Source organism: Agelaius tricolor, unplaced genomic scaffold (assembly GCF_023055355.1).
Source record: "Agelaius tricolor isolate 1412-34295 unplaced genomic scaffold, bAgeTri1.0.p SCAF_16, whole genome shotgun sequence".
NCBI classification, from domain to species: Eukaryota; Metazoa; Chordata; class Aves; order Passeriformes; family Icteridae; genus Agelaius; species Agelaius tricolor.
The window spans coordinates 15,260,240-15,280,106 of NW_027269276.1; the positions used below are offsets into that span (position 1 = coordinate 15,260,240).

At 40.4% G+C, this 19,867-nt stretch overlaps 1 protein-coding gene across 4 annotated transcripts in view; it reads right to left on the reverse strand.

Moving 5' to 3' along the window:
* Window positions 1–19,338, reverse strand: part of TRPM1 (transient receptor potential cation channel subfamily M member 1) — a 77,823-nt gene extending 58,485 nt beyond the window's left edge. For 3 of the 4 annotated variants that reach the window (XM_071441724.1, XM_071441721.1, XM_071441723.1), the window contains exons 1-3: window positions 19,118–19,338; window positions 16,584–16,793; window positions 14,367–14,462 (exon numbers count right to left, since the gene is read on the reverse strand). In XM_071441724.1, the coding sequence (XP_071297825.1) occupies window positions 14,367–14,369 (3 nt within the window). In that variant the 5' untranslated portion in view covers window positions 14,370–14,462; window positions 16,584–16,793; window positions 19,118–19,338. Of the gene's footprint in view, window positions 1–14,366; window positions 14,463–16,583; window positions 17,105–19,117 lie in introns of those variants that run through there. The other variant, XM_071441720.1, reaches the window with a different exon arrangement.
* Window positions 19,339–19,867: the final 529 nt, after the last annotated feature.

Here is a 19,867-nt window from a genome sequence, read left to right on the forward strand (position 1 = left end):
AATTACAAAAGCTTCACAAAAGTGTGCCTACATTTTTCCCAAGCTCATCAGGCCATTTAGCCAGTGGAGGTTTAAAGAAATAAGGGGTATTCACATAGCAGTTATTTGAATAATGCTCTAATGATAATTCTGGTTAGTAACTGTATAAATAAGTATAGTTTCATTTAAACTAAAGCAATCCTCCAACAGATACCAGTGTAGCAAAATTAAAATAGCAATGTAAAAGCACTGCAGCTGGGGAAAAGGACTCATACCTGCTGCATACAGCCAACAACAAAACATAATGTGCATTTTAAACACCTCTTAAGGTTAAGCCCACACAACAGTTCTAAGAAATCAGCTTTGAGTGTTGTGCAACTTTGCCAGAAAGCCTGGGAATCACCTCACCTTTAGAATGATTAGATTACATGAACTGGGGCCTGTCAATACTCCTGGAACTGGGGTTAGGTAATTCTGACCTCTGAAAGCTTCAGCTGCAAACACATTCTCTCTCATTCAAGCTGCATCTGCTTCTCTACATATTGCTCCAGAAAGCAACTTGAATACAGCTTCCTTATTTTGTGTACAGGAATTAAATAGGTTTGCAGCCCAGTTTTCATGTTCTTTTCAAATCATTTTTTATTTAGCATTTCTGCAACCATAACACAGGTTGACATAGAAATGTTTTACTAGTATATTTTCATTCTAAATTACTCAAGTCTGATCTAAATTGAGTAGTATGCTAGCAAAACAGTACAATGCATTTGATGTTTTATGTGCCTGTGCACAGAAAACAAAAGCACTTACCCATTTCAACACTTTGAAGAGCAGTAGAGTCATATTAACATGTATAAACTAGTGAAAATTTAATATCAGTAGAATATTTTACCTTCTCAACATGACAATTATTTGAAAATCAAAGCAATTTGACCAAGTTAAATACCACCCCCCCATATCTTCATTCCATTAAATTTTCATAGCCTCTGTTTCCTTTCAGAGGAAAAAAAATCAAGGTGACAGCAAGATGACTTGCTCTAGCTCTTGATTCAGGCAGAGTTTGCTAATGAAATAGACCCATAAGATTAAAAGGGCTTTGTGGGGACCATATTATTTTCTAACAAAGAATTTGTGAGAAAATAATATATAAATTATATAATTATATATAATATATAATATATATACTATAATATAATTATATATAATAGAATGTAATAATTATATATATATATAAATAAATTATATAATATATAGAAAATAAAATAGTCAGGTGCCTGAACCAACACACCTGGCACCAGTTCAGATTCCTGGTGTGTCCCAGGGTTAGTATCCCAAAGGGTATAACAGAGACCTCCTCAGCAGCTAGAGGCCAGAGAGGATGATGGAAAATGGCACTAACAGCTTAAATTCAAGTAGTTTCAATTAAATTCAAGTGCCCTCGTGCCTTCCTCCTAATAGGCTGTTATACAAAATAAAGGCAACAAGGCTCTCCCTCAGGATTGAAAAACATTACTTCAGAACATCTGTAATTCAAATGAAAAACCATTTAGAAATCCTACTGAGTGACACAGGTGAATATCAGAAAGATCAGAGATTGCATTAGTGGGTTTATTTATTCCAACTACTAAAGCTTTCTCTACAGCAAAACATTAATACCATAGGATTTATAATGGGAGAGGGAAGTAATGATTAAAATTAACTAGGCCACAGCCTGGAGTGGGACACTAATGACAAATGTGCTGGGCCAGCCATGTCCAACGAGCCAGTTATTTCCTTCTGCTATTTCCTGAATGAAATGCACAAATGCAGCAGTAACCCTGAGCTCCTGGAGCACAGCCCCTCCTGCCAGGCTCTCAGGGGGTGGCTGCACTTGCACAAGCCCAGAAGGCTCAGGATCCACAGACACTCAGGGCTGATCCCCACTGCCAGCCTGCCTGAGCAGGCACCAGGAGGCACAACATCAGAGATCAGGCACTCTGGGCCATGGGGGCATCGTTGGGGTGTGTGCCTGGGGGGAACCAAACCCAAAAAATGCTTTTAGTGTGGTACTGAGCCTGCCTGTCCCTGGGTCCCACAAGGATCCTCCTTCTCCCAGCTGTCTGGTTTACCAGAAGATCTACATGCAGTACTATTTATCAGCAGAACTATCACTGAAACAGAACAAAATTAATGTTACTTTATGTCAAGATCCTTCTGAAAAGGTGGAGGCATTTCTCTGGTGAATTAACTGCTCTGAAGACAGAAGGCTGATGGAGCAGTTTGGGACTCGAAGGATGAAGGACACTGCTGATGAAAGCCAGAGTTACCCACGTTTGGTGAATGCAGGTCAGCTCATCTCATGGCAGTGTTCCAATGGTCAGAGATAGTGATTTAGGAAAACACACTGACTTTTCACCTTTCAACTGCTCTGTTCAAACCTAAACCTGACAAATACAAATAAAAAAATGTCTGATCTGCTTCTGTGAATAACAATCAGAATTTTGTAAGGATATCTTAAGAGAATTGTGAAGTGAAATCAGAACTAAATACAAAAGCATGTACAAAATTCAACAGCAAAATTAAAAGATTCTCAACTTGGGATACTAAGTGTCAGGCTAAAAAAGTCATAAAATTTAAAAACTAATTTCCAAAACTAGTGAGCTCAAGCTGACTTGCACACTTCTGTACAATTTGCAGCTAGGCTGCAGAACACCTCGGTGAAGGATACTGTGCTGGCTAAAAGGCAACAACATAATTTCACCTAAATCCCAACAATATTACCTCTGCTCCACACAGTCCCTACCTGAAGTATCTCCATGTAAGAGCAAACCCTGAGGGAGAGGAAGCACATCCCTCCCTGTTCTGCAGCACTCCCTTGACTGTGCTGTTCCAGCTCTGGGCAGCACAGAACAGCCTCAAACCTGATCTCTGAATTTGATGGGCATTAAATGGAAAAAAACTTGTCAGCTCATGAGCAGTACACCTGATTCCCACCTGGATTTACAGTCTTCAGTGTCATGAGCAAATCCACATCTATAATTGAAAATATTTAGGGGACTCACTTCAATGAAACGTAGGTAAATTATTAAGTGATTAAAACATAATTTCAAAACAGCAAACCCTAGGCTCTGAGCACTGATCCAGCTAATCACATGCTGAATAAATATTTTAAAAAGCTTTGGAAATTACTCTTTACTCTTCAGTGCCAAACTGAAAAACATTTTACATTTGCAAAGATATAACATAAAAATCACCACTAGGAATGTAGAACTGCACAAAGATGTTTAGTACTTATTGTGAACATCAAGCCTAAAACAAATGCCTTCCTCTTGACCTGTCAGCCTCTGTGAAATACCTTAAGAAATAAAGCAACATGGAAATTAATTATTGTATTGTATTAGGGTGATTGTACTAGTGATTGTGTTAAGAATAGTCTTGGGTACTGTGCATAAGAAACAACAGAGGATGAACCCCTGAACAACTCATTGCTCACTTTTTTTGGGAAAGAGAATTTTTAATACATGACCTGCAACAAGAAGATCAGGGAGGAAGGAAATTAAAGTCAACTAAAATCACCGGAAATAAAAAATGGAAAACATTTAAATGCCTATTCTGTTAAAAAAATTACAAACAGTACATTTAGTAAAGCTTAGTAACCACTGCTCACTTTCCACTGGTAGGGGCTTAAGCAGCTATTAATCACATGAAAGTAGATATTAAGGAATATTAATCCATACCAGCTGTTACATCTTTTACTGTGTACTATTATTAGAGATTAATCTTTATGGAACAAGGCTGCCTTTTCATGTAATTTCCAAGAGGACATCATACAAGCTGATACTTTTTTACAGCACATCTTCACAAAGAGTTGAAGCAAGAAGGTGCTAATGATGACATGGTGAAATTTTATTCAATTTCATCCTCAAAATCTAAGCCATTTATACTTAGAGGAGACACTGTCACTGTAGTCATTTGATTACCTAATTTTTATTGTAACTGCAAAAAATTGCTTTTATAGCTTCCTATTTACATCAAAAGAACCAGGATATTCTCCTAGTGATATTGCATTTTCTCTTAAGGAAAGTTCAAGGCCAGGCAATTTTCTATCTTCAGTACCTGGGAATTAATCCAGTTTAAAACCTCTAACATGATCTAGCTGATGAAATCTTAATGAGGAACATCCAGGATTTTAACAGATTTTTAACAAAACAGAATCAACACTGTGAGCATAGAATTCTCTAATGAAGCATAAACCCCTGTCAGGTGAGGCAGGGTGTTGGAAGAGCAATTGCTTTAATTATTTGATGCACTTCAAAGGTGACTGCATTTGCACACTCCAGAGAAATTCCTGTTAGATCACATGTTGATGGAATGCTATTAAAATCACAAAAAGCATCACATTCCTCCAAAAAAGTAAAATTACTGGCAGAAAAGGCCAGCATTATCCATTAAAGATTATGAGATAAGCATGAAAAATAAGCTTCTAATCAGTTTCTTGAGTTTCAGATAAGATACTACCAGCTGCACTAAGGAAATCAGTTGTCATAGTTACAGAAAAAAAAAAATCAATATTCTCTATACCTGCAGTCTCCTAATTTTCTTAAATGCAAGACTCTTCTCTAATTATGTCCCAATTAATCATCAGGGTATCTCTGGTTTTTTACTCATTTGACATCAGATTGATGCTCCAGAGTGAATGTGTGGTGGTTTTCTAGCACAGCCTAAAAGGTGAGGAAGCAGCTCTTTAGTCTGGGCTGGGCTGAGTCACTGCTCTCCCACTCTCCCCTGCAATTCCCTCAGAGTCTGCTCAGCAACCACTGCCCTGTCAGCCTCCCCAGCTTGTTCAGTCCTGCAGAGGCTCCCTTTTCTCACTGCCCATGTTCTGCCTGGCCCAGCTGATCTGCCCCAGCTGCTGCCGCCCCAGCCTGGGCAGTCTGGCATGCACAGCTGCCTTTCACAGCCCCTGCTACCTGTCCTTAATCCTCTCCACCCTCCTTGCCCTCGGCTGATGAGCCAGCTGTAGGTTATGTAACATTGCTTTCCAGGCCTTTCCCACTCCTCACAAGTAAATACATTCAAATGTTGCTGTTTCCTCTCAGCTTCATGACACTTTCCAAGACCAGCTGGCCTTCTGATTCCACCCTGCTAATGCCTGCCTACAAGACTTCTCCCATCTCTAAACTGGATTAAGTGCTAACCCTGCAATGACACTTCTGCTGCTCAATAGCAATAATTTGCCTGCTAACAGCTGGCAAAAGCACGGGGCAGAAAAAAGTACTGACAACACAAAAAATACCATACATACTAGGAGGTAAAACTGGGGCCCAAATGTAAGCCCTTAAGCAGGTTATCTCATGGCTTACTTTTTATTTAGAAAGAGGCTTGAAGCAGGGGGGTATATGATCAGAGGAACATTAATCAGTTTTAACCAGCTATAGCTTGTCTAACTTTTCCATTAAAGTAGATAATAGAAGTTGCACTAGAGATTGGGACCCACATACAACAGAAAACTATTTCTGTGGACAAGACACATTAAAAAACCAAAGGAAAAGGGAGATGCCCAATTTCACCAAGTAGCAACAAAACAGTGAAGTTCAACTGCTGACACAATCCACCACATTGCTCATGAAACACCCCCTTTTCAATGTTGAGTCTTGCTTTACTCTGCTGCCCATGTTTTTAATTTCATTTTTAATTCTTTAGATGAAAAGAATCTCAATCACTTGCAGAAGTCATTACTAGAATTACATTCTAGTAATGCAGAGTCTGAAATGAAAAAGCATTAGAAAGTTTTTGCTCTCTAAGGCAGTGGCTGATTCTTTAAACTTAGGACTGGAAAGCAGTAAGCATCCCAATCCACATCCCTCATTGCAAGGTCAACTAACCTACTACTGCTGCATGAAACATGAACTAATCCTCAATTTCCAGAAAAATTGTTTTATCCTTTTTTTATCCACACATGTGTTTTCTAGGCCTCTTACACTGACATTCTGCATCTCCTGCTACTGTAAAATGATCCACCTCAGAAGCACTCAAGCATTTGTTGTTCTCTGTGTTTGAAAGTCAGAGACTTTCAGTACTCATAAGCATTTTTTTCAGTTTGTAGTAAGTATCCACTCTTGACAGATTTCTTCAACAAAACCACACTTTAAGTAAAAACTGCTCAAGGCTTTCTGTTCTCTATTCAGAGCTGCATTAGGCTTATTTGAGTCTGCCACTGAACAGATGCTGTAAGCAAGAACCAGCAAGAGGGGCAGCATGAACAAGGCAACCATGGCAGATTTTTTGTGTGAGACTAGGTGGAATTCATGTTGGGAAACTGGCAGCAAAGCAGAGTTGCAAAAGACACAAATGCATGCAAGTCCCACAGTTGCCAGAAGTGAATATAATCTGCTGAACAGAAGAGCAGCATATTGCTGAAAAGTAAAAAACATCCCATAACTCACAAGGTGACTCTGACACTCAGGCCATGCCATGAGCCCTGTCCAGAAGTCATGTCACCTACATGTCCAGCTGGGGGACAGGCTGCACTGGCTGTAAACTCTGGGGGTTATGCAGTATTTGCCCAGACACACAGATGTTGTATGAGATGCTCCTTGTAACAGCTACCAGCAGTTTTAAGAATTTGCCAAACATTTGGGCTTAAAGTAAAAAAGCTCCCACAAAACTCATGGCATTCACCTTGCTGAAAGCCACCATGACACAGCAGCTGTGTGTGGGCAGCACCTTGGCTAGAGCCACATGAGGTTTTAACAGTGACATAGTGCAAGAGGTCTTGCCACTGATTCCAGGCTTCTATCCTGTTTTGAGCAGCAAGCTTCCATGCCTTTGTGGCAACCTTTCCTTTGTGCTACAGACCAGATATTACTCACTGAATGCACACACCAGCTGCTTCTGTTGGATGTCTGCAATGCACTGACTTGTAGGGACAGGGTTTGCTGCAATGCTGCGTGCCTGACTATGCTGGATGAGTCATTCCTGCAGAATGGAGACTTGAGTCCTTAGGAACAATTCCTGACAACAGAGGGATTCCTAAGAGCCATACCCTGCAGTGTCTGTCTTGAAAAGAACAGGATGTCAAGGAAAAGGTCACAGATGTGCCAAGGAGAACCTTTTGGTTCTACATCTCAAATTGGACAAATCCTCTCCTACACTGATATTCTTCCTGTGGAGGGTGTGTCACAGCAAAATAAAAGCCTTTTAACTCGCTTGGCCACTTTTACATCCTGCTTAGGGGGTTAAAGGAATTATTTCCAATGCCTATTCAGATGAGCTGGTGCTGTCTAACACATACTCTGTTCAGATGTTTTTCACAATGCTCTTATCCAGGCTGTGAAGGACACTGCAATATCCAATCAACACTAAAGCACCTCGGTGTTGATCCAAGGCAGGGAAATGACAGAGCCTGCAGAATGCTCTCTGTAGAAAAGATTTGTCAAACTGGAGAAGATTATACATCCAACTATAACATATTTCAGTTTCTTATAAGACAACAGCTACTCTGATAGAAATTATTCCAATCTGACATTTCCTTCTACCTTTACAGAGAGGAGCACAGGCTGTGTTGCTCAGGACCTTGCACAGGTTGCTAACTACAGTCTTTGTTCACTTGAAAAGGGGCAACTGATAACCTGCTGGCCTGTTCTTCAGACATGAGATGCTTCCATTTCCCCTTATGGCCATGAAAGTCTACCTGTGATAACAGTTTAATTATTGCCCTGTTATTTTTTTGGAACATTAACACTGACGTACTCAGAAATGAATTTTATTACGTCCCAGTTATTTTCTCATTTCCATCACTCAACTGATTGCACAAAATGTAAAAAATACAGCACCTTTATCTCTTGGGCCATTGACTGAAATATTGGCACGTCTTAATCACAGCAGAAATTTGGGGGGAAAAACTTGAAACTCTCAAAAGGAATGAGTATGAAAATTATTTCACTGTTACCAAAGGATCTCTTTAACCATAACTGCAATATTCACTAACTGCACAAAACTTCCAAGTATACCTATGACCATGCTAAACCTAAACCATCAAAAGGCATGCAGCTGGAAGGAATCACAGCTGCCTGACTAATAGTTTAGGAGCAGAAAGTGAATTCATCCTGTTAGTCTTTTTCTTCCTATTTGAAGTTTAATATTATGGTAAGAAAGCACACGAAACATGCAATTTGATATTAACAACTGCAACTCACTTCAAGGGATTTCACACCAATTTTCAAGCTTCATTAGCAAATGGTAAGACAGATCAAAACAGTGACTTAAAGAGGAGACAAAATTGGTTTTCTGCCAAGAAGCTACATTCTCTCTGATCTGAAAGTGAATGTATTCATCACTGGTTTGTCTGGTCATTTACAAAACATAGCACAAGCCTTAGTCTGAAGATCTAATAATAACTTCTCTTTGTAATCCATGGAAGTTTTTCCAATAAACCACTGGGTAATGCTGCACTTCCTTAAAGATATTACAGAGATCCATTATACTTTCTATAGTGGTGCTGTTGAGATTTTTAAAGTTTTCTATTGCTTTTAGATAAAATATTCTTTAAGTTTTTTGTTAGGCATTTCTTGTACTACATTTGATAGCCAGGAAGGAGACAGTGATAAAATACATTAGTGGCTCTATAAAAGCTTAAATCTGAGCATCTGGAAGGCTTGTACTGAATATACCCTTATACAGATAATCACAGAGAATTTACAAGCACAGAAGAATTATAGGCAAAGAGAAATAAGTGCAGAGTAAAGCTGTTTCAATAAAATGGTTTTCTCTTCAGAGGAACAATGAGTCATAGTATGTATATCTTAAAGAAATTTAGATAAAGTCAGTGGAGATAGCAAGCAGAGATGAAAGCATTGTTTAGTACCAGAAAAGTAATTTGAAGTAATTCCCATTAGTGGGAAAGACAGAGCAGTGATGTGCACCCAGATAAGCTGCTTCTTTGGCTAATAAACTGAGATGTTTACAAGACAAAAATCAAAACACAGACACACAAGGATACTCCTTTCTTAAGTATCATGGGTTTCAGATGTCATTTAGGGCATTCTCTGTTGAGGTAGAGAACTATGCCTTTAATTGCACAGCAAGTAGCAACAGCTGGTTTTGTAAAACTGCCCAGGAAATAAAATTCTATCTTCCTCTACAGCACTGTTGTCAAAATCAGGGGACTACACAGGAAAGCTAAGCAGAGTAAAGAGCTAAGCAGGATACATTTTTGGAAGTCTTGGTATCCAGAACTACTGCAGTAAAAGCTGGAAGTTAAAATCATGGGCCAGGACCACACACTGTTACACATTCCTCAGAAAAAAAGCAAGAGTGAGAGTGGCAAAAGGGAAAAAAAATTAGAGTAGCAGGTGAAATATTCATTATAAACCTCAATCACATGGCATTAACCATTTCCTGCACAGCTTTTCCAGATGTATCCCAAAGCACTACACCCCTACAAGGCACTCACATTCAACACCAGTTTCAATTCCCCTTTTCAGGGGTATCATTCACAAAAATGAATGTTCAATACAATCACTCTCAAGCACAACAGTGCCCAGTTTCCTCCCTGGAGATGTCCTGACTCCCAGAGATGAGCACTTCACCTGCCTGCATGACAACAGCATGCTACTGACATCAGAGAGCCAACCCACATAATTTCTGGTAGAAGTAACACTCACAGCCTATTAAATAAGCATAAAAATCTATTTTTTTACTCAACTCTAATACCTTTTTTCACAAAACGTAAAGTTTCTGTTCCTGAGATGAACATTAAAGAAAATAAACACCAAAAGAATTAGGAAGATTAAAATAAGCAAGCCACAAAAGGAATTTTCAGCTTTTGAAAGACAACATTTTCTTAAAATAAGAAGTCAAGAAAATTAAAATCTGAACTGTGTTCCTTCTACCTTCACTTTCCTAGTCTTTCCCATGGGAATAGTGGGACAAAATCAAGCAGTTTTTGCCTGAGTATTTTACTCTGACTTTATTCCTTTCAAGAAGAGAAATGCTACATGCTTTGCAGTATCGAAGCAGGCTTGGGGACATTTTAAAAGGGAAATATTTTTTAACTTCCTTTACCATTATTTCTTGGTATTACTCAATAAATAAAGTTAATACTACCAGCCTAGGAAGCTGGGAGTCATCTGGGGGACAAAGCAAGCAATGCACACTTCTTCATGAAACTCAAGATTCTTGAAGGACAGCCTGGTTTGTCATGAGGCACCAGGAGGAAACTGTGCAAGCAATGGGCAAAGTTACCCAAAGTAACACTTGCTAAGTGTTGCTGACATTTCATTTTGCCACTTTGCCTTACATCCATCAAAGGAGGAAAAAATGAACCTGCTGCAAACACCTTCTGTTCTGCTTCCAAATGTTTGGGCTCGGCCCTGATGCCAAGGAAATTACAGCTGAAGTGGTTTTTTTTCCCATCTAGAACTCATTTTCTGTAATTGGGCCTGTAATACAGGTATTACATGCAGCCTGACAATCTCTAGCAGGGAGAAGGGCTAGGGTCCACAATCAGTACATAAAAACCATCACTGTAAATCTGTAAATTACTTTATACTGAGATGGTGCTTGGAATTCCCCTGGTAATGGTCCACAACCATCAGTCTCTGCTGAAGAAGTCCCCAACCACAGACATATCCTCTCTTGCAATCACAGATGACTATGACCAATATTGCACATAGTACAGAACAATCTTCTTAGAGAAGGAAACATTTTAATACATACTTAGTTGCCTGTGTGGCATTTTTCTCTCAGTTTGTATTCCTTCAAACTTCCTTTCACCCCTTTAGTTAGAATCTGACTCAAACACTGTGATGGCAATCAGCAGAAATTAGAGGTAAGAGGGCTGCAGGGGTTCAAAGAGTAGACAAAAACTATTTCTCATTATTTGAGTGGAATCAGTTTGACAAAGGCCAGTTGAGCTGGAATGTAAGTAATCCTGAGCTGAAGTTAGTCTGTACTTGTTATAAAAAGAATCTATCAATCTGTGAACAAAATATGTACCTAAATTCTCTTAATAGCTCGAAAACAGTTAAGAAATGAATTCTTACTATTAATTTACTACCTGCAAGCTTATGATAACAGTGAGCTCATACATTAGAATTAGCTCATAGACTCTGTCATCTGTAGTTCAGTGAATCACATCAAAATCTTTTATACATTCTACCAGTCTTTGCATTTACTGCATCTAAACTGGTGATGAACATTGAGTATCAATAGTCATCAAAATTATTTTGATATGGACAGGAATAATTACAGGCTAGCCCTGTGCAGTGACATTTAACCCAAAGATCCTTAAGACAGGAGCTTGTGAAAGAACTCCAGTACAGGAATAAGATTAATTGCTAGAACCAGTTTAATGAACCCAACTGATACCTCTGAGACTTAAACAAGCACAAAGGGAATAGTTCTCATTTATAACAGTACCAGCTGCTAGAAGTAAGAGGGCCAAACAGTGCCTCCAGCTGTTTCCCTCTGGCTGCACTATTTGGGTAATTGCAGACTTACCCTCTGTGATCCAGATGCTGAGCCTTTAAATGAAGTGCGTTTGAAGGAGCCACTCATCCTCCGTAAGGAACCTGTCAACTTTCCTTTCTTAATCCCCTCCATAATGGAACTAGCACCCCAGCATCAAAGAAAACCCTGATTTCAGTCACGTAGTCTGAGCAGGTTTGTTCCTGAAGTCAACAATCATTAAATTACAGCTTAAATAAAAAGTAAGACAAATACATAGAACAAAATCAAAGCCAAATAATGAGACTTCTGTTTTGATATGGACCCTGTCACAAGTGCTACCAGCAGCCAGCCAAGCAGAAAAACAAGGCAATCCACTGATAGCAACTGCTGGCCCCCTCCCTCTTCTCTACTGACTCTATAATCAGGCTTAATGCACACAGCTTCTGCAAGCTATGGTTTTTAATGGACAGAGATTTAATAAATGGTGATTGAAGGTAAATCTACTTTAGAAGCAGCAGCCCGAAAGGTTTTTATTTGTGGAAAGCACAGGGCAGTCAGATGGAAATTGTTTTAGTATCAGTAGAAAGGCACATGAAAAGAGCAGATGGTCCTCAGCAGACCATGGGTTAGAGGCCTGGTGGAGCCCTAAAGGATAACTGCTGATGCCTACACCGGGCCCCAGGATGAGAGTGACAAGGTTTTAAAAGCAGACAGCCCATAAGATCAACAGTCAGATTCTAACTAATTAGGGAATGAGGGTAGATAAGATGTCATGTGTATAACATTCATGAATTTTCACTAATATCTCAATGCATCTGTTCTGTACTATTTTGCATAAAATGTGCAGTGAGAACAAAAGGAGGTAGTTAGGAGAGGGCAAACAAGAAATGAGGATGACACAAGGTGCTCTAAAAGAACAACTAAGTAATTATTGACTAGGAAATATCTAGTTGGCTCCAGAAGACATCAGCCAGAAATTTGTTACAGAGTCTGGCTTAGAAAAAGAAAATGGATGAGAATGCTGAGAAAACAGAAATCCATTTCAGAAAAATATACAGGGATGGCAGATTTGTAACTGTGAGGTCAAGTCAGAATCACTAATTTACAGGATTCAGTTAGAGAGTCATCTTTTCTCTTTATTATTTTTTTTAGGTTCATCCCTTTGTGCCTCAGTATAGTCAGCACAGGTGCCTGTGTGCAGCTGCTTACAGGAGGCACAAAAAACTGTGCTGGAAAGCTAAAACAAAACAATGTGGAAGAGACTGATACACAGAGATGCATGAAATTTATTGTTCTGGTCAGCAAAGAACAAAACCAGGGACATACTCTTCAAAAAGCAGAAATGTAGAAAACAAATATATTCTTCAAAGCACAGTGCAGAATGCAAGTAAGGAATTAACTCAATTGACTCAGTCCCTTTGGATGTGTGATTCTAAGATGTCTGAGCTCCCTGTAACTGTTCTTGGTGCCCTTTAAGGACCACTCTGGATTTTCACAAGTCATCAATACCAAAGGGACATTTGCATCCAAGAGCCAGATGAAAGCAATCAGTGCAACAGAAGCTGCTGACTACTAACCCCAGCTGAAAAATCAGGCAACTAAGCTGATGTTCTTGCCCCCACTGTGTTTATATAACACTTCGTGGGCTATTTCCACTAGACTGGGAAACAGAGACATGCACCATGCTGGCACTTTCAACAGCTCTGTGACTGAGAAGCACAAGTTGAATAGATTTTCCAAAAGAGCTTGTGGTTTTAGAAGTGTAGTCTCACATTAGGAAACCCTTTAAACAAATGTTATTTTGAAGGTGCCTGTCTCATGTTGGAGTTTTCTGCTTCATCAGTTGAGCTGATTCAATGGTTTGTGTGGCCTGGATCAGATCTGTGTAAGCACGTGGGCTAAATCAGCACAGAGGGAGGAAAGCACAGTAATCTCTAACCACAGGATACTGTTGGACAACAAATGAATATTTGGCACAGTATGGAAGTGAAAGACCCTTAACTGGTTCTGAAATGGAACAATAAATGACATGAAATGACACACCTGTCCATCACCCTCCATGTTCTGTAATGAAAACAAATTGGCCAACCTTGGACTATGAAAAGAATAAAACCATCCACTCCCATAAAGGAGCAAGCAGAGTGCAAGCAACATTCTATTTGCAAGAGTCCATCAAGGTCCTTGACAGCCTGTGTTCTGGGAAAAGCAGGATGCACCCATATCAAAGTGCACATAAGCAGTACATCTTATTGATACCACATGATGGGAATTTAACATCTGCAGTCATGAGCAGATCCATGTCCCAAAGGCCCTACCACAATGTGTTTTTAAAACTGAAAAGCTTGGTTAGAGACAACTGTAGTTGTTTCAGCCCATAGAAAAAAAACCAACATTGCTCTTGCTGTTCATAGAGCTGTATTCTATGACAATACATTGTTTGATGCTATTTTAAAACAAAAAGCAATAGATTTAAAGCTTTGATCTGTAGTCCATCATGTCAGCTAAAATGTTTCCACTCACCCTAGTAGTCAAACTAAATATGGAAAGCAGCAGTCCATAATCCAATGAACTTTATTTACACTGACAGGAAGAGGTAAGATAGGCTTAGACCTCTGTAAAGACCTACATGCACAAGACATGTAGAATTAGGCCTTCCTTCACTTGGCTTTTAATATGAGTAGTAAACTAAACACAAGTTTCTTTCATAGGCAATGGATTATTTAAAAAAAACCCCAACCTTAAAGCACTTTTTAAAAATGGGATGTCCTAAAAAACTGTTTTCTTTTAAAAAGCACATTGGTTTGGTTTCCTTTGACATTGATACAATATAAAAATTTCAAGAGTTGTGTTTAACTGAAAAACCAGCCTAGGGTCCATTAAACACTTAGCAGTTCTTGACTCTTATTTTGCCTCCCTGAAGCAAAGTACAGACAGAATATTGCTGGGTGCTGGTTACCTACCATGAGAATGAGCCCTCTGGAGGTCACTGGGGACTGCTGGGTGAAGAGTTGGCTTCTTCTGTAAACTACATATCCTCAAAGCACTGCTGCAGCAACCTAGACAAGAGCATATTTGGATTAAATATGTAACAGTTCACACAAAAATTCAGCAAGTCACTGGCAGCTGACAGCTAGAGGGAAGATGTTCAACGTAGTTAATTCTACACCTAAAATCAGAAGAAGACTGTGGGCCACTTTGTGGTACTTTTACTTGAGCAGTCTGTTTCTCCACTCTAGAGCCTTTCTTATTTAGCAACTGTCTGCCCCTTCTCTTTCTCTTGCAAGGAAAATAGCAAGTTTAAAGAAAAATTAAAACAGTTCATGAGATGTGGACAGAAAAGATAAACAACCTCTGTTTGTGCCAGTGGGCCTGTAAACTGGTGCCCTTGTGAGCACTCTCACATATGAGAAATAATCTGCACTAATCATATGAACAAGAAACCCCATGCCAAGGGCTCCTAGAAAGATATTTGCAAATCCTGTGCTAAGGGGCTCCCAAAATAAAGACAGCACTCCAGATGCAAACTCATAAGTGCCAATCAGAGGGGACAAACACTTCCCTCTCACTAACACAGCCTTCAGCACTGCAAGGGCACTCTGCTGACTCACCTTCAATTTGCTGTTCACTGGGATTCCAGGTCCTGCTAACACAGATATTTTTGCCCCAACGAAGGAGAGGAATGATGAGGAGGACTCCATCTTATCAGAAGGCTAATTAATTACTTTACTATACTATATTATTCTATACTCTATTCCATTCCATTACATCTAAACTGAATCTGCCAAGCACTCCACTGCCCAGCCCCTTGTGACTGCCAGCCAAGAATCCTGACACACACACCTGGATCCAACGGGTCAGTGAATCAAAGCACTCACACCAGAATCCAATTATCAATTCCCTTCAGGTAAACAATCCTCCACAATGCATTCCACTTGTGAACAACACAGGAGCAGTAAATGAGACAAGAATTGTTTTTTCTTTCTCTGAGGTTCAGAGAATGTGAATCTCAGAAATATTCTTGGGAAGTCATGCCTTGCTTTTCTCTGTGAAGAGAAATGTGGCTACAGTTTTGCATTTGCCTCAGTAAACTTTTTTAAGTTTGTGTTGGTTGACTCCTCCAGCTCGTTGGAGAAACAGCCTCCAGCTGGGTTCCCCTTGGTGCAGCTGCAAATTTCCTATAGGTGCACTCTAGCCCATTGTCCAGGGTATCAGAGATGTTACTCTATGTTGGCCTGTTCTTTCTCACATTGTACATACAAAGGCATATTCAAACTGAAAATTAAAACCAAAAAACTTGTTCATCTTAGCAGTTTAGAATGTGCTGAATTGAAGCACAGAGAACTTTAGAGTCGGAATTTGTGATAGAGGGTGTTCCTTAGGTCCTGCTTTATTGCAGCATCCTCGGAGACATGAGAAGAACAGTTTTACAGCAGGCAGAAGCTCACTGAACAGCAGGCTGAGGCAGCTGAACACTTCTTGCAGACACAGGGCTAGGTGCCAGCTGTTTAACCATTTTCCATGTGGCTGCATGATCACTGGTACTAACATTTGAGCAACTGTGCTTGGATGGGCTTCATTTGACCACAGAACACCACCGTGAGCTCTTCTCTTGGAGTTCTGTGGCTCCTTTCCCCTTTCTGAGTACATTAAAGACTTGTACAGGCAGCACACAGCAATTTAAAGCACGATCAGCTTCCATCTCAGTCAGCTGGTGTTACATTAGAAATGGAAATTAAGACCTCAGGAAAATTTTTTACAGGAAAATTTGTTCAGCACTGCACTTTTGACATTCCTGTGTTTTCAAACAGTATCATAAGAAGCTCTGGCTACTATTAGCAGGGACATCATCTCAGATTAATAAAACTGAGTCACTTGGTTTCTGTCCCTGGTTTGAAACTACCTGGGATGAAAAAAAAAATAGCAATACAAAAAAATGATGACCAAGGATAGCACAAAATGTTATGTGCATTCATCTGTCCCTGCCCATAACAGGCAGTGTATTACACTTAAATTACACTAGAACGTGGTAGCTATTTCTGCAGCACTGTCCCTCTTAACATTCAAGTGACTTGAACATGAAAAACCTGAACTTCAGCACCCTTGGGAAGCAAGGAAGCACTCTCCTCTCTGACAAATAAGGGAGTGGCTAAGATCTGTGTGATGGACAAAGCACGAACCTCCAGATGTGATGAACACCTTCTTTCCTTTTGGCTGGTTCTGGTTTGCTCCTCCTCACACACAGTCTGATGGCAGGGTTGATTTCCAGGAGAAAACCAATCACAGCTCCCAGCTTGTCTGGGCTGCACAATTCCTCATCCATTAATTGCTCAGGTACTGGGAGTAGGGGGTATGCACCACATATCAAGGAGATGTTAAATAACACCTTCCTGAGAAAGGATAACAGACCCATACTTCACACATCAATATAATTTTCTGCTTGTGCTCTCTCTTTTTCTTCCTATAAATATTACCCACACTAATAACAGAATTTCAGCATAATTCTACAGATAAGGAACAGTATCATTGGTTACAGGCTCCAATATTGATAAGACACTCAGTAATTTTGATTACTTAAGCTCAGACAATTCCTGACCTAATTCTGAAAAATGCTGAAAAAGCAACAGCTCCTATAATAGCAAATGGAAGTTGCCACTTTTCTTCAATTCAGATTCCTGTTGTCTCAAGTGACTTTCCAAGAACTGAAGCAGATAAAGACCCTTATCCAGAATAGAAGACTACCTAAATCAATCTTGGTATTTATGGGGATCTAGCCCATGGTCAATGGTATTTCTGAAAACTCAGGTCTCAGGGGTATTATATGCCATGTCCCCATGTACAATAATTTACTTTGCATGCAAATTTCCTCCTACTGGAATTAGAGAGCTAGTGACAGCTTCCTGCTGCTCTCAGAGAGGCAGAGCTGAAACCAGGACACTGGATTCCTTCACTATGGGATCACATTCCCCTTCCAACCAAGCTAAAAGAGCTGGTGGCATATTTAGAATCACTTGGGACAATCTGAAAAATCAGGCCCTTCTCTCATCCTAGGACTCTGCAAATGGATAGGTCTTCCAAAGAAAATTGATTTGTTGACTTGTTGTTCTTTGAAATATGGGGGAGGTAAAACCTGAATCCTAAAAAATAGGACTATGAATATAATAATAAGAAAAGATTGTGTGGAGACTGAGCTTCATATCTGGTTTAGGTACACTAAAACAGAAAAAGCAAATTGTTACTCTGGATACAAAGCTAAGCCTCTAAAAACATTCTACGATTTCACTTCTACTTTAAGGATAATAACAAATAAATTACAATGGTGTTCAGTCTCAGCACACTCAGAAGTGACTTTCCTTTTAGATAGAAAACCATAACTCTTTCAGTCCCCATAGTCGTAGTAATAAAAAAAATAGACAACAGAAAGGATTACACTGCACTTCATGTGACTATTTTACAAACCAGCTTTGCTGAATCTTGTTCTATTTCCTGTGCATCATCAGCCTGAGAAATGACTTCTCACTGGTCTCAGACTTGTCTATGTGACAAGGCACCTCTTTGTCCTAAAGTCAAACACCTGCTAGCCTAGACTGACAAATGATAAAAAGTACTGACAGGCTATTCACCCCACAGGACCATGATCAGTCTGTCTGGATAATCAGGTCAAGACTTTTTCTTCATTTTCCCTATATTTTCATTATTTTCCAAGCACTCTGTTCCTATCCAAACAATTAGATGTCATAAATAAAATGCCTTTAACTATTTCCTATTATATATGGTTTGGAATGTTTTTTCCTATGTCTAAAAGAGTCTGAAACTGTCTGTACATCTGTACAGTTACTTTTGCTCTGTAAGAAAAACAGAATGCTAACTCTGTTATTGGAACCACAAACTGCAGCTAGAGGGGAGCACCAAGAGTTTGTTGGGCTGGGCAGACTGGAAAGATGCTGGGGGCCTCCTGGCTATGAGCAGGGTCTAAACCTAGACCCAAAATGCAAACCAGACTGATTTCAGAGCTAGAACCACTGTCAGTGATGGTGGCCCCCCACTGAAGATGGGATTCAGGCTGGGTGACTTTAATGTATACTGCATAAACACAGGCAGAAATCAGCTTCAGCCTCACAATAGTAAAAGTAAGTGGGGTTTTGACATAGATTTCAATGAGGACAGGATCTCAGAAGAATTATACAAGGTTTTGTTTTCATTTGATTTGAGTAAAATCACTGTTTCAGTATTTAATACACCACTTGTGTCAATGCATTACCATGACTCAAACAAAGCTAGTTAAATAAATCCAGAACATTTCAATACCTATGAGCAACTACAGGCTGCAAGAAAGAATGTTTCTTACTTAGCTGATGACAGAGGACTTGAAAGGGTAGTGAAGGAAAGAGAGAACTGAAAAGCTAGAGCATAAGCAAAATGAGTAATTTAATGACAAGTAAGCATGGAAACCTTGAACTGCCCCACAAAACTCCACTGGTCTGAGAACTGAAAGAATGAGGTTGTAGTTCTGGAAGTTGCTTATTTCTGCTTCCCACCACAAGCCAGTATCTGCAACTAGTGACAAAAAACTTGCTCCCTGCTTGGGTAACCAAGGAATGTCTGAGGAGCAATGTGCTGAAAACTCTGCTAATATTCAACATAATAAATGATGGAACAAGGCTTCCTACGGTGCTTCATCATTCCCGAGGTAGAAGAAGCAATTGGTTCTTACAATGAAATAACTGAATTGCATCAATTCTGAAAACTGGGAAGGACAGACTTCCCTGAGATGCTTCGGCAATGTTTCAATTCTCTAATTCATAGCGCGGGGTTCGGCTGCAAAGCTCCAAGCACAGAATGCCCAGTCCTGCATCCACCGTGTGGGATCCATGGGAAATGCTTCGAACCGGATGGGATCCCTGGGGTGAAGAGCTCCCATCCCCAAATCCCGACCCGTCCCATGTCCCGCTCCCCTCAAACCCGGCCCGTCCCGTCCCGCTCCCCTCAAGCCCCGCCCGTCCCGTCCCGCTTCCCTCAAGCCCCGCCCCGTCCCGTCCCGCTTCCCTCAAGCCCCGCCCCGTCCCGTCCCGCTCCCCTCAAGCCCCGCCCCGCCCGTCCCGCTCCCCTCAAACCCCGCCCCGCCCGTCCCGCTCCCCTCAAACCCGGTCCGGCCCGTCCCGCTCCCCTCAAGCCCGGCCCGGCCCGCCCCCCTCAAACCCGGCCCGGCCCGCTCGCCGCCTTTGGGCTGCCACCAGCGCCACCTGGTGCGCTTTGCAGCGCCGGTTTCCTTGGGAATGCACAGGATTTCTCATGGACTATTCTCCATCCTCCCTCCAGAAATACAACCATATTTGTCACATTGGCATGTGGGAAACGTCAATATGTTCATCTTTACACGCAATTAATTGTCCAGAAGATGTATAAAAACCTCTCTGTATGAAAAGGAATTTAATCGGCCAGTGACCTTTCCTAAACCCTGATG